Raw genomic sequence first — 14493 nt, forward strand, 5'->3', positions numbered from 1 at the left:
GTGCTGGTCTGCTCTCTGGTGCCGGATCCACCCTCAGGTGGGGGCTTGCTTTGCCTCTGAGCACGGGGGACGTCGATCGCTGGAGGGATGAAATCTTCCCAATGGATCTTCTCCATCCACCTTCTTCTGAGTAACGTTGGTCCGTCACCTGCAACAATCCACAGGGGTAACTTCTGCATCATGCCATCATGGAGTACCTTTACATCCGCACTACCAACAACTGGGATAAGTTCATTGGTGTAAGTGCGCAGCTTTGTCTGAACCGGGACCAACTTGGGTCGTTCACTTTGATTGACCCATAGACTCTCAAAGGCTCATTGATTCATTACTGACTGGCTCGCCCCCATGTCCACTTCCATGAAGACTGGAATGCCAGTTATCTCGACTTCCATCCTCAATGGAGAGCATTCGGTGGTGCAGGTAAACATGCCATGTACCTCATCGTGGGGATGAGCTGCCTCTTTGACTATCATTTCATAATCCGCGCTGAATTCATGGCCATCTGCAGACTCTTCGTCAACACAGTGAGTCATATTTCTTTTACACATTCACTGGAGGTGGCCCTTTGTGCAGCAGCCTTTATACACAGTCTTTAAAGCGGCACTGGTGAGCCCTGTGATTCCCGCCGCAATGCCAGCATGGAGCTACTCGGTTAGCCCCCCTTGGCGGACTCTGAGTGAATGGACTCGGGGAGCCTGTTCCCTCTTCCCTGAGAGGATTCACGTTCTACAGCCCAGCCTCTAAAAGGCGCCATTCAGTATACAGTACTTGCGAGGTTTGAGTCCTGAGGATGAGTCATCCGCCTAGAGCCGCAGGTCGAGGTCATGAATGCCTGGCTCACGGCGATGGCTTTCTGCAGTGTGACTGTGGTATCTGCAGATAGTAGCTTGTGAAGAAGGCCCTCATGGCTGATTCCGATGACAAAGATAGCCCCCAGCGCTTCGCTGAGATCACACAGTGCCGCCAGCCTCCTGAGGTGTGCAGCATATTTCGCGATTTCCTGGCCTTCGGGCTGTCGGTGTTTATAAGACTGGTGTCTGGCTGTGAGGATGCTCTCTTTGGGCTTGATTTGTTCTTGGATCAGCGTTACAAGCTCCTCATATGTCTTGGTGGTTGTCTTTGCTGGTGCCAGCAAGTTCCTGACGAGGCCATAGACGGTGGGCCCACAACTGGTTAGCAGGATAGCTCTGCGCTTATCAGCCAGTGTGGCCAGATTGTTGCCTGCCAGGTCATTTGCTGTGAAGAAATGGTCGAGCCTCTCCACAAAGGAGTCCCAATCATCACCATCGGCGAACTGCTGCAGCGTACCAAAGTTAGCCATTTTCGCGTGAAGGTCCGTAATCTCATCGCCAATTGTTATGTCTTTAGATGCTCTGATAATGACTCCACGAGGCAATGTGTTGTACTTGAACTGTAGTGACCTTGGGCTAGACTTTCCACTAGGGGGCCATCGCCCCCAAAAATGGGCGATGTTCCAGCAATGTGGGATGTTTTGGCCTTGTTGATTGCCGGCACATCGCCCGTTTTTTTTTTGCGATTTTCTGCTCAGCCTTACCCCGGTGATGTCAAATGGGCAATGTGAGTTTTGGGATCTCATGATCACCCATCTAAAACGGAAGTGAACAAAAAAAGCTTCCCTAGCAATGGTCAGGGTGGTACTGTAGGTTGCCTCCAGAATGATCCAGGCATCTGAAGTGCTACTTTAGGACTCCAATTGTCTTTCCAATGTTGTTGTGAGTCGCTATGTGAATTTCATTATACCATTTCTGTGCCTCATTGACGGGATTACGCAAAAGGGTCATCAGCTAACTGGGGAAGGAAGAGAAGTGGCGATGGCAGCTTAATGGATGGTCTCAATCTCTCCAAAAAATTGCTCCTCATTGTTCATCTCATTGGATATTTCTAAAAAAAAATCAAAGGTTTTGCCTCCAATTTGGAACAACATTTCAAGTATTTTTGATTTTTTGTGAGATATCTTTCCCAATTTGTCCATTCATCAGTTTTAGCCTCTATGCTGTTATTCGAACATCTTGTCTTACCTGAACTAGTGCTCTCTATTTACCTTATCTATACCACTTAATGGGCCCAAGTTTCCACATGATTTGCGCTTGATTTTTAGGAGCAACTGGTGGAGAACGGACTATCTTAGAAATCGCAATTCTCCACATTTTTTTTTCTGCAGTTCTAGTCAGGTAGAATAGTTCTACTTTGGAACAGAATTTTTTCTTCAAAAGGGGGCGTGTCCGGCCACTAACGCCTGATTTGAAAGTTTCCACAGTGAAAATGTACTCCAAACTAAAGTAGAATGGAGCAAGTGAAGATTTTTGTAGAACTGAAAAAACAGTTCTACACATTAAAAAATCAGACGCAGGTTACAAATTAGGCGTCCAGAACGAGGTGGGGGGGGGTGGGGGGGGGGAAAGGAAGTCATTAAATTCTATAATAAATCCTTATTTATACTTATACAAATATTATACAAATAAATCCAACCTGAATAAACATTTATAAGCAAAGAAAAGATTAAATAAACCATCTTCCTACCTGTGTGAAAGTGCTTCAGGCAGGCCTTTCGGGACCAAAGGCTGAACGGGCCAGCCCGAGACTTCAGGCAGGGCCCGTCCCCAGCACCAGATTTGCAGGTAGGTGGCGTTGGGTTGGGTCGGGTCGGGGAGGTTCGGTTCGGTTCAGGGGGGGGGGAGGAGAGAGAGAGAGAGAGAGAGAGAGAGAGAGAGAGAGAGAGAGAGAGAGAGAGAGAGAGAGAGAGAGAGGGGGAGAGAGGGGGGGGAAGGAGAGAGAGAGAGAGGGGGGCAGGGAGAGAGAGAGAGAGGGGGAGAGGGGGGGAGGTCAGGTCGGATCCAGTCCGGGAGCGGGAGTCGGGTCGGGTCCAGTGGGGGGGGGGGGGGGGGTCGGGTCGGGGGGCGGGAGCGCGGGTCGGGTTGGGTCCAGTCGGGGGGGCGGGGAGCGGGAATAGGAGCGCGGGTCGGTCGGGTCAGTCGGGGGGGGGGGGCGCGGGTGTCGGGTCTGGTCCGGAGGCAGGGGGGGGTGGGGAGCGGGGGGCGGGTCTGGTCCGGAGGCAGGGGGGGGGCGGGGAGCAAGTGTCGGGTCTGGTCAGGAGGCGGGGGGGGCGGGGAGCGAGTGTCGGGTCTGGTCCGGAGGCGGGGGGGGGGGGGGGCGGGGAGCGGGTGTCGGGTCTGGTCTGGTCCGGAGGCGGGGGGGGGGGGGAGCGGGGGGCGGGTCTGGTCCGGAGGCAGGGGGGGGGCGGGGAGCAAGTGTCGGGTCTGGTCAGGAGGCGGGGGGGGCGGGGAGCGAGTGTCGGGTCTGGTCTGGTCCGGAGGCGGGGGAGGGGCGGGGAGCGGGTGTCGGGTCTGGTCTGGTCCGGAGGCGGGGGGGGGGGGGAGCGGGGGGCGGGTCTGGTCCGGAGGCAGGGGGGGGGCGGGGAGCAAGTGTCGGGTCTGGTCAGGAGGCGGGGGGGGCGGGGAGCGAGTGTCGGGTCTGGTCTGGTCCGGAGGCGGGGGGGGGGCGGGGAGCGGGTGTCGGGTCTGGTCTAGTCTGGAGGCGGGGGGGGGGGGGCGGGGAGCGGGTGTCGGGTCTGGTCTGGTCCGGAGGCGGGGGGGGGGGGGCGGGGAGCGGGTGTCGGGTCTGGTCTAGTCTGGAGGCGGGGGGGGGGGGGCGGGGAGCGGGTGTCGGGTCTGGTCCGGAGGCAGGTGGGGGGGCCGGGAGCGAGTGTCGGGTCTGGTCGGGTGGGGGGGAGCAGGAGCTGGCCGTGGGAGGAGCCTTATTCACGCAGCCCCAGTGAGGCCATTCAGCCAGGGCTAGGGGCTGCGTGCTTCGGGCCCCTCCCACACAGTTCGGCGCCTGGAGCTACTGCACTTGCGTGCCCACTGCAGCGAGCATGTGCAGAGGTCCCGGCACTGTTTTCAGCGCAGGGACCTGGATCCGCCCCCCTACAGTGCCGAGGGCCAGAGGACCTACAAGTAGGTGGAGAATACCGAGGATTTTTTTAGGCGCACTTTGTGGCGCGAAAAACGGGCGCCCAGCTCGGAGGGGCGCCCGTTTTTTTTCTTGTGGAAACTTGGGCCCAAAATCTCATCCCCTAGTTTAGAATCATCTGTGAATTTAAGCAATTCACATTTGGTTCTGAATCCAAGTTGCTATTGTTGATTCGAAATGGTTAGGCTCCCAGCAACAATCCCTGGGTATGCCACACATCCTTCCTCTCACCCCAACATCATTCCTCAAACAAGTACCTTCTGCTTCCTTCCCTTCAGTCAACTTCTGATCCATTCCCATTGGCTTTTGCATCACTAGTGGACTTTTGTGGGTAATCTCATGCACTACAGCTGATTACGGACAATATTATCCATCTTATTTTATAATATATTTTTGGTAAACACTGGAAAATGCATTTATTATTTCTTAGGGTATTCTTTAAAAACACACAGTCTCTAAAACTTACCAGAATGGGAGGTGTTGCAGGAGAAGTTGGCCATCTCACAAATCAGATGGAAAAAATGGCTATTCTCATCCCATGTCAGTTTAAAAAAAGAATTTGGACATTTGCTTTCACTGATGCCCTTTTTTTAATTAGGAGCATCCTTGATGAGAACCGTACAGTCGATGTTAATTATTTGTTTCCTGCCGTCCTCTGTATCACAAGTGGCTTTGAAAAGGTCAACAATATTCCAAGATTTCTAGCAGGGTTCTGTGATTGAGAGCTTTGCTGGTTGTGCCAAAAAATGCATTTGATAATTATGATAAATTCTTCAAGAAGATGTAACTGAGACTCTTAAAAATGCTGACTTGCTTCCAGTTGTTAGCTTCTTTACCGCTCTAGCTCAACCAAATTTGGCCAAGAGTTGCTCCGTTTGTTTTGGAGCAACTTGATTTTTCTGGAGTCTCTTAAAAATCCCCATTTTGCACATTTAATTTGTGCCAGTGTAAGTGAGTTAGTTAGGATTTTTTTTTAAGTTTAGTTTTATTTTTCAAAAGGGAGCGTTACTAGCCACCTACACCTGTTTTGGCCATTTAAGCCAGTTTGGACAGTTAATAATTGCTCCAAACTAACTTAGGCCAGCATATGTGGCCACTTGTGGCCGCAAGAAAACCCTTGCGGAGAGTTAAGAAATCAGCGCAGATAGCCAGAGATGGGTGGGGAGGCGGGGGGGCGGTGGAAGGGAAGCATGGAGGATCTTGCAAAGCACTAAACACCTTCACAACAACATTAAAGAAGCATAAAAACCATCAATTAAAAATAAAAAATAAAAAATAAAACATATACCTTCCTAACTCGGCCCCCCGAGGGACTTGACTTCTCTGAGGGACTGGACTTCTCTCTGAGGGACTGGACCTCTCTCCGAGGGAAAACTTAATCAGTGTTGGGTCATAAAGATTTGACATGTGTCCACACAAAATGCAACATTCTCTCCACACTGCTGCCTGCTGGCCCATGTTTTATCAGGAGGTGCTGTTGAAGATTATCGGGTCGTCCCTTCGGCCAGGGATTGGGACGGTGAACATCGGGTCATCCTTTTGGCCAGGGATAGGAGTGGCGAGCATTAGGTCCGGCTCACAGCCTGCAGGACGTGCTGGGAGGGTGAGGAGCTACTGCGCATGCGCGCATACTCCACTACGCATGCGGACAGCTGCTAGCCCTGTTTTCGGCGCAGGGCTGTAGCTCCGCCCCTCACTCCACAAGATATGCCGTGCCGGGACCCGGGACACACAGCAGAGTGGCCAGAATCGTTAGTAAGTTTTTTGCCGCCGTTTTGAGCGCACAAAGTCGGCGAATCTCGGGAGTGCGCGCCGGAAAAAGGGGTTGGGGAAATTTGGGCCCATTAAATCTTAGTTTCATTCGCAAAGGTCAAACAGCCTATTTCCAATTGTTGGAGAAAATTGTAAATAATTCCAACTAAAATTTAAATAATTTAAACTTAACTTACCACTGCTGATAAATGGATCCACAATATTGAAGAAAATGAAATGTAGATTTTTTTTTAAGCATCTTAATGTTGAATTATCATAAGGCATATTTATAGAGAAATAGACCCCTGTGATGCTGGTGGAAACATCATCATAATAAACAGATTTTGAAATCAAATGGTTCATTTACATCCCAAGATATTTTAGCCTTAAATTCTAAACAATTAATAAAAAAGACTTGTGCAAACTGCAGAATCCTTAAAGGAATACGCCAGGAATAGGCTCTTTAATGGCTTTAATTGACTTTCCTAAAGAATTTTATAGCCTGTAATAAATTATATAAAAGATGGCTGAATTACACTGGATTTTAAAGGGGAGAAAGGGAGACTATATTTAAACTGAGAGTACTTTTTATGTCAATCTACTGCTGTGTGGTAGAATAGATGTTGCTGACAGTTTTGGTGATACGTTAAAAATATTTTAAAAGATTTTTCCTTAAAAAAATGTTGATAGTAATATCCAATAGATTAAACATACAAATTGCTCATTATTCAAAGGTGGATCTAATTAATTGAAGTCATGCTGAACTCTGAAATGGCACAATTCATCAGTACTGTAATGCCATTCAAATCGGGCTATACTATCACATAAGGACTTATGCTAATAAAGTTCAAGCCTTCTTTCAATATCGGCATAATTACATTCACTGCAATATTTGTCGTGAATAATTGGAAGAAAAATAATTGACATTTTGTGGCTGAAATTCCAACAGACTTACTCCGCCAGAGAATGTGTGGCAGAGTAGGCTGTGAATCCGTTGATCCCCAGATCACATTGTGAGGGCATGGATGAAAGCATAATTGGGATCGGCTGCTGGTGCCTGCAACAGTACTTCAGTGGCATCCGCCCTGACCAGCCCTTGAAAAGCGGAGCGATCCACATCACTCCACTATAGGTTTCCCAAGGCCTTTCCTGGGCATAGAAAACAGTCGTGGAACTAATATTCTACTCCAAAGGAAATTTGCAGGCACAACAAATGTAACTCAACCCCTCTGGCATCAATCACCCTCATTTGCAAAGCATCTGAGCCTATCTAAAAGCCTCAACAGAACAACTTTCAACTGGGTAGAAGATCCATCGATGCCACCTCCACCCCAAATCCGCATTGCAGAATGGCAGGACTGAAGAGATGGGATGGAACTCTGGGGGAATCGAGTTCTACCCCTTTTCCTGCTCCTCGATCTGGAGATCCATCGGGTTTCCATGTTGACCCTGACTGTAATTTTGTAGCCTTTCTGCATAATATTTGCAATGCCACAGTAATTCTGTTCTGTATTTTGTTCTAATCACAGATTTTCTTGAAGTATCCTCCACAGGGCTGTAGTCTGGAGCAAGAGCCACCTCAACCTTTGGAAAACCTGATGCTTCTCCCGGAGAAAGGTCCTCTGAGGACTCGACTGAGCTCAGAATGGGAACATACCAGGGGAAGAGCTGTTGGTTTTGTGCATGAGTAGATTGACGAAAGAACCAATCTGCTCCACCCACTGTGACCAACTGGATTGCATACTATCCAGTGCACAGCTGGGTTTTTCTAGGCTGGACATTTGCAAGATGGCCTTATTTAGAAGGCGTGTACCCTCCCAGAGCAGATTTAGGATGGTGTTGTTACTGTTAAAAGTCATGTGGTTTGTTGAAGCTGACCCTGCAGCTTGCCTGCTGTTCACCAGAGAAGGCTCAAGGGACAGATGATGAGTTTTTCCACCACTTTGAGGCACAGTGTGAATTAGCAGCATATCTTCAGTTGCAATTGTTGATTTCCACATCCCTAGTAGATTTGGTGTCCTCCAGCTCTTCATCATTGTTGTCTGAGGTGATAGTTGGATTCATCAAATCTGGGTGAAGATGACTCATCTGTGAAGATAAAAAGAACACTGTCAGATTAGTGACCTTGAACTACACATCCATTGCAAATGCAGAAGGCTTACTGCAGTCGCCAAAAAGACCTTGAATAATTTGACGTTTAAGTGCAGCACAGGAATATGGACACAAGATATCAGTTTACAAACTGATATTTACAACAGATTACACAAGAAATTATGAACAGTACTATAATACCACTGATGACTTATGAGATAATCTATTGTATATATTAAAATCCGTGGGTGAGTCTCCGCATTTTTTCAAATTCATTGAAAACTTCTGTCGCCTAATGTCAATGCAAAAATTGGTAAGTGTTCACGTGCACTTGCAATGCCTGTTGGTGCTGTGATAGGCTTTTAAAGTGTTAAATGTAACGTAATGTTAGTTCCAGAAACAATATCTGTAGTGATTCAACATACACACTACACGCACAAATTATTACATGCCTGTTCAGCAATATCATGTCTTATATTCAAAAGCAACTGAATTATGAGCGCCATTCATAAGTCAAGTATCAATATCAATTATAGTAAATGTGTATGCAAAAGTGAAAAATAATCTGTTTTTATAATATTAAGCGCACCCTCAGTACCAGTTGATGGCAGTGATCTTTCCCCTTCCCCACTGATATTTTCTCCTTCTCCTCTGCCAGCTTCAGTTCAAAATCCCTGTAGAGTTGTTTCACTGCTGGGGCGCTACAATTGGCCTCAGGGTGCTTGGGTTAGGCAGAAGATATCTGCCAAGATTCCTGCTCTTGCTCAGTATCCAGCGACTTCTATTGAAATTGATTGAGTATGGATTTTGACCAAGGGTAGCATTAGGTCAGCTTTGATGCTCCTTTGGTTAATGGCCTCATGACACTCGCTGTCTGCTTATACATGAATATTTATTTTGGTGGGGCACCCTATGCTTGAGACCATGCACTTGCAAAGCAAAGTAGGATATGAGAATAAGCTGCCACAAAATGTAAAAAAAATAAGAAAATGACTGTATATCACACTTACCAGACCTTGGATTCTGAGGAGGCATTGTCTCTTTTGTTGAGTAGAGTGAGCTCTTTGGTAATCATCTTCTCAGGTGAACAAATGTATTTTTAAAGACTTCAGCGCTTGCTGTGATGTAGATCATTTGTTATTGTATTCCAGTATCATCTTTGACACTCTTTTGAAGTCACGGTTTTGGTAAGCTTGTGCACTTTATGGAATTGTTGAATTGATACATGCTATCATAGTCTGAGCCTTCCTGTGCTCTTGATGAAATTCATTTTGATGATTTTGAAATTCAAAAATGCATCATTATGACAATTACCATCATTGCACTTTCATCATTTAGCTCCGTGTTCTGCCTTTTATGACATCATATTCAACAGCAAAGGATAAACATTTTGGAAATTCGTGGCCTTAGTGCCATTCCATAGTGCCAAAATGGCACTAAAATGGCAGCCACCGCTCTTTTGCCAGCTCCTGGTAGTTCCTGTGGCAGCCACCATTTTTGTCCCTACCTTTGCACTGCCAATAACTGGTAGCGCCAAGCTGGACAAAATGGCAGCATGTTGACGTCAATCGGAATGCAACGCCGAATTTACATCACAAGCGCGAACTTTGATCCTAGCGCTGAATTCATCGCTGGGTCCTAAGCACACCAGGTTAATCTGGCGTGCATGCAGGCTGATAGAGGTGATATCAGCACCTCTTAAAGGGACACACACATCATTCAGGTAAGTTTGAATTTAAAGGTTTGGACTGTTTTTTTTTTGATTTTATTGAAGTGGTGCCTTGCTGTAATAGATGTGGAATGTTTTTTAAATATTTAAGGAGTGCTGCTGGATGCCCAGAAGGGCTCAGATGGTAAATCAAAGCCTTTGAGAAGACAGAACATGTTGTGAATACTCAGCAGGTCAGGCACCATCCATGGAGTTCACATCTCAGGTTTACATGCTGCCTGACCAACTGAGTATTTCCAACATTTTATGCTGCCATTTCACATTTACAGCATCCACTTTCAGAGGGAAGAGGAAGACGTAGAAGAGGAAGAAGGTGAGTGATTAAGGGTCTTGCATTGAGCAGTGTGTGAGGCTAGTGGTGCAGTTGGTAGCAGACAGCTTTAGAAAATGCATTCACTGATCTTGACCACTGGTCTGAGAACATGAAGCTTGTTTGGGCACTGGAGCCACGTGGTGGGGGTGACACTGCTGGCAGTGACAGCCCTAGTGATGTACTCCCACATCGTTGTCTCTGGAGTACCTCCTGGTCCCTGTGGGTAGAGGACCTCTCTTGCAGTCTTGAACCCCTGCACAAAGCTGGAGTGCGGCATGTGACACCCTTGGTGACCCTTCCCTGACTTGCTGAGCCATGTGTGTTAGTGCTGAGGCAGTTTTCCCATTTGTTGAAGTTAGGACAGTAATTCAGCTACAACAGCTGAATATTCACATTTGGAATTTCTTTTAAATGTTGAATATGTTTTAAAAGGCAGAAAAGGCTGAAAAATGTACAGATTCACTGCATTTTATTTTTATTGCTTCAGTATGTATGGCTCCTTTAATTCTCAGACCTCTTCATTGCCCACAATTCCTTGTGAGCTCCATAGCTTCGCTCACAGAGGCTGTGGGAAGCTGCACGCCAGACCGGGACAGGAACTTCATCCCGGATCCCTCCAGCAATGCTACCAGGATGGCATTGCACAGAAGGTGAGTGCTGCACCACCTATCTCCATGTCCCCAGACCAATTTCACTCGGTGAGCATTGCGGCTATTTCCAGCAGCCATTTACTGCATGTGCCGGCGAACACTAATTTTTCCCCCCTTGCTTCCACTCACTATTGAGGCATATTTGAATAATTCTTATAAAATCTGACTGAGTGTATTAATTTACTGCTGGCAGTGTTAGAATGCCATGGACTATAATACTCAGTGCTTATGATTTTGAGTGGTAAACTCATACACATTCTGCCGTTTAACTGTTCAAAGTGACTTAACTTCAAAACAGTCCAACACAACCTCCAGAGAATGATTAAAAATTAAATTGCAGTAGTCACTCAGTCACTAAAGACAACATGACAAAGTCTTATAAACCTGCAAGTCCTTAACCTACTGATTCTGTAAAAATTATTATGCCAGTGGTATTCTTTACAATAGTAAGTAATGCAGCTTTGAGTTATGTCCGACTTGAAGACGCTCATCGTGGATCTGAGATACTGCATGTATAACATTGAACATAAGAACCTAAGAACATAAGAAATAGGAGCAGGAGTAGGCCATACGGCCCCTCGAGCCTGCTCCGCCATTCAAGATGATCATGGCTGATCTGATCATGGACTCAGCCCCATTTCCCTGCCCGCTCCCCATAACCCTTTATCTTTTAAGAAACTGCCTATTTCTGTCTTAAATGTATTCAATGTCCCAGCTTCCACAGCTCTCTGAGCAGCGAATTCCACAGGGCAGACTGGGAACCACAGGCATTGCAATATTAGCTGTACACTTTACATGCTGTGGAATCACAGACATAGCACATTTGATCTGGTTAGCCTCAAGTAATGGCATTTTTATGGTTTTAAAAATCATAAAGACTCATTCTTTAAAAAAATGGCACAGAAGAGAGTCCCAGCACCTCCTACAGAGAATGAGGAGACAAACCTCTCACTCCAGGTTATTTTTGTGGATCTACTAGATTTGAACAAGATGACTATAATGTCATCAAGGAACCTTACTCTGAAATATATTCTGATAATATTTATTCTGAAGCAATATCTGAGCAGTGCAATGGTACATAAATCTGCCAGCCGTGTATGCAGTTTGGAAGGATTGTATACTTACAGCCTCAGTAGTGCCTTATAGAATGGTCTGGTGAAGAAGGCATCTAACAGGTACTGGTGAATCAGAGCAAGGCCCAGGATACGACCACTGAATCTGAACCTGAAAGGAAAAGAATATTTTCAGTGAGAAATGAAATGGGTTTTATAAGTAACGAGTATAAGTACCATTTGATGGTGATAGATTAACCAGTTCTGCCATTCGCAATTTGCCAAATTAATCTAAATTAAAAGGCTAACTGTATTATCGATGATGCGGCATTGAGAGATTAGAGAGACAAAAGTGATGATGGCCCAAATTCAAATGGTATCAAGTGTGTCACTTTAATTTGCCACTCCATTCCCACTCTGACCTCGGTCTCCTACGCTGTTCCAACGAAGCTCAACACAAGCTCGAGGAACAACACTTTATCTTTCGTTTAGGCACTTTACAGCCTTTTGGACTCAACATCGAGTTCAACAATTTCAGAGAATAACCACTGGCAATCTTTGGCTCCCTTTCTCCCCCCACCCCGCCCCTCCCGAGCCTGTTTCTTTCTTTTTTTTTCTCCTTGTCTCTAATGGCAGTTGGTCATTATCCCATCATTCACACCTTATCTTGATTAATGTTTTTCTAACTCCTGGCATTACCATTTGAATTTGGGCCATCACCCCTTTTGTCTCTCCTGTCTTCCACCCTATCACAGACCTTCTCTTTTGTTCTTTCTTCCCCTCCCCCTTTCAGTGCTTGTTAAGAATCTGTTCTTTCCGAACACTCTCCAGTTCTGACGAAGGGTCATCGACCCGAAACTTTAACCCTGCTTTCTCTCCACAGATGCTGCCTGACTTGCTGAGATTTCCAGCATTTTCAGTTTTTATTCCAGGTTCCAGCATCCGCAGTATTTTGCTTTTGTATTAGGACTCCCTAATGCTTTCCTTAAAAACGTAATGAAGGCAGATGCAAGTACAGTAGTGTTCCCACCACTTTGCCATATTTCTGATGTGGGTGAACTGAGCAATCTGTTTCTGTCCCTCTCTGTGTCAGACCGGACAGAACTAACGCCATGGGCCCAAATTTGTCCCGCCCGGTTTTTTAGCGCACTCATGTGAGATGCGCCGACTTCCTAGCCTCAAAACGGCGCCAAAAAGATGTCCCTGGCTTCTGGCCATTCTGTCGACTCTCCCAGGGCTTGGCGTGGCATGGCGATTCCATTGGTGGAGCGGAGCTAGGGCCCTGTGCGTGAAAGAGTGCCGGCAGCTGTCTGCATGCGCATTAGAGCGTTCGTGCAGGCGCAGTAGCTCCTCCCATGATGATGATGATGATGATGATGCGTGCTGCAGCGTGGGACCCGATGCATCCCACCCCTATCCCGGGCAGAGTGGCCTCTCGCACCGGCCGCCCGGCCTGCTGTCCGTTGATTCCTGCAGTCTATGTTTTGTGTGAGCCCAGCCCCCTGTCCGTTGATTGCTGCAGCCTGTGTGTTGCGTGAGCCCAGCCCAGCCTGCCTGTGTGTGTGTTCTGTGAGCCTGTGGCCAGTTCCCTGTGCTCTCCTGCCCAGTAGTCCCACCTGCACCTATCCCCGGCCGAGTGGTCTCTCGCACCGACCGGCCCGCTGACTTCCTGGGCCGCGTTAGGAAGGTAGGTCTTTAGTTTTATTTTTTATTTATTATTGCTGGTTTTTATGCTTCTTGAATGTTGTTGTGAAGGTGTTTAGTGCTTTGCAAGGTCCTCTCTGCTTCCCTTCCCCCCCTATCTCTGGCTACCAGCGCTGATTTCTTAGCTCTCCGCAAGGGTTTTCTGTACGGCCACAAGTGGCCACATACGCTGGCCTAAGTTAGTTTGGAGCAAGTAATAGCTGTCCAAACTGGCTTAAATGGCCAAAACTGACGTCGTTGGCTGGTAACGTCCCCTTTTGAAAAAAACTAAACTAAACTAAAAAGACCCTAACTAACTCACTTACACTTGCGCAAATTGAATGTGCAAAATGGTGATTTTTAAGATATTCCAGAAAAATCAAGTTGCTCCAAAAAAAACAGAGCAATACCTGGGCAATTTTGGGCCCATTAATAGACTCACTACTCCATCAGTAGCCTGATTGAGCTGGCTATGTTGAATGGGCACAACATTAGTTAAAGGAAAAATTAATCTGCTGGCATCGATGAATATTCTTGTCAGAGTATTGATACTAGTGCCCTTATAAGATTAGGAAAATTTCTGCACAAATGGTATCCTTAGTGCTAAAGGTGAAAACCCCAATTAATACATAGCACAATATGATATGATTTAACATAAAAAATAAAAATTGTCTAGAGAAAGGGTTTTCCAACCTAGATATATTAAAATAAATGGAACATTTATTGGGAATAAATGGTTCATGAAAAGTACATTATTCCTGTCTGGATGGGTTGAGAAAAAAGTTGCATTGAAGGATCAATGAAAATTGAACCACCAAAATAAACTCATATTACAAAACATATCAGTGTTTGTTCGTGTGGAGGGTAAATGCTGACACGGGCTGGTTGGGCCAAATGGCCTGTGTTCATGTTGCAACATCTATGTATTTCTATGAGTCATGTACGTCTGTGTAGACAGTGGCCAACTTCCTAACACCATCTACATCATTGAGATGGAAAGCTGCATGGCCACGTATATTAACTAGTAAATTTACACCATGCTGATAATGGGGACATTGCCATAGCATGCGTCTCACTGCAAAGTTCTGTGGAGTGTTTTAGTAAGGACAGTGTTATAGCATGGATAGACTCCACTTTTGTAATTCATCTGTATGATACAGAGCTGCAGAAAAGGGTGTGCTTTAGTCACATTTATGAGAAACATGTGAGAAAACACAGATAAATCATTTTATT

The 14493-nt window shown here is 46.4% G+C and overlaps 1 protein-coding gene across 7 annotated transcripts in view; it reads right to left on the bottom strand.

The window, feature by feature from the left end:
* The window catches only part of LOC139264565 (E3 ubiquitin-protein ligase HECW1-like), a 751381-nt gene that overhangs the window by 68159 nt on the left and 668729 nt on the right, over positions 1–14493 (bottom strand). For 6 of the 7 annotated variants that reach the window (XM_070881227.1, XM_070881228.1, XM_070881232.1 and 3 more), the window contains one exon: positions 11651–11749. In XM_070881227.1, the coding sequence (XP_070737328.1) occupies positions 11651–11749 (99 nt within the window). Of the gene's footprint in view, positions 1–7802; positions 7831–11650; positions 11750–14493 lie in introns of those variants that run through there. The other variant, XM_070881234.1, reaches the window with a different exon arrangement.

Source organism: Pristiophorus japonicus, chromosome 5 (assembly GCF_044704955.1).
Source record: "Pristiophorus japonicus isolate sPriJap1 chromosome 5, sPriJap1.hap1, whole genome shotgun sequence".
NCBI lineage: Eukaryota > Metazoa > Chordata > Chondrichthyes > Pristiophoridae > Pristiophorus > Pristiophorus japonicus.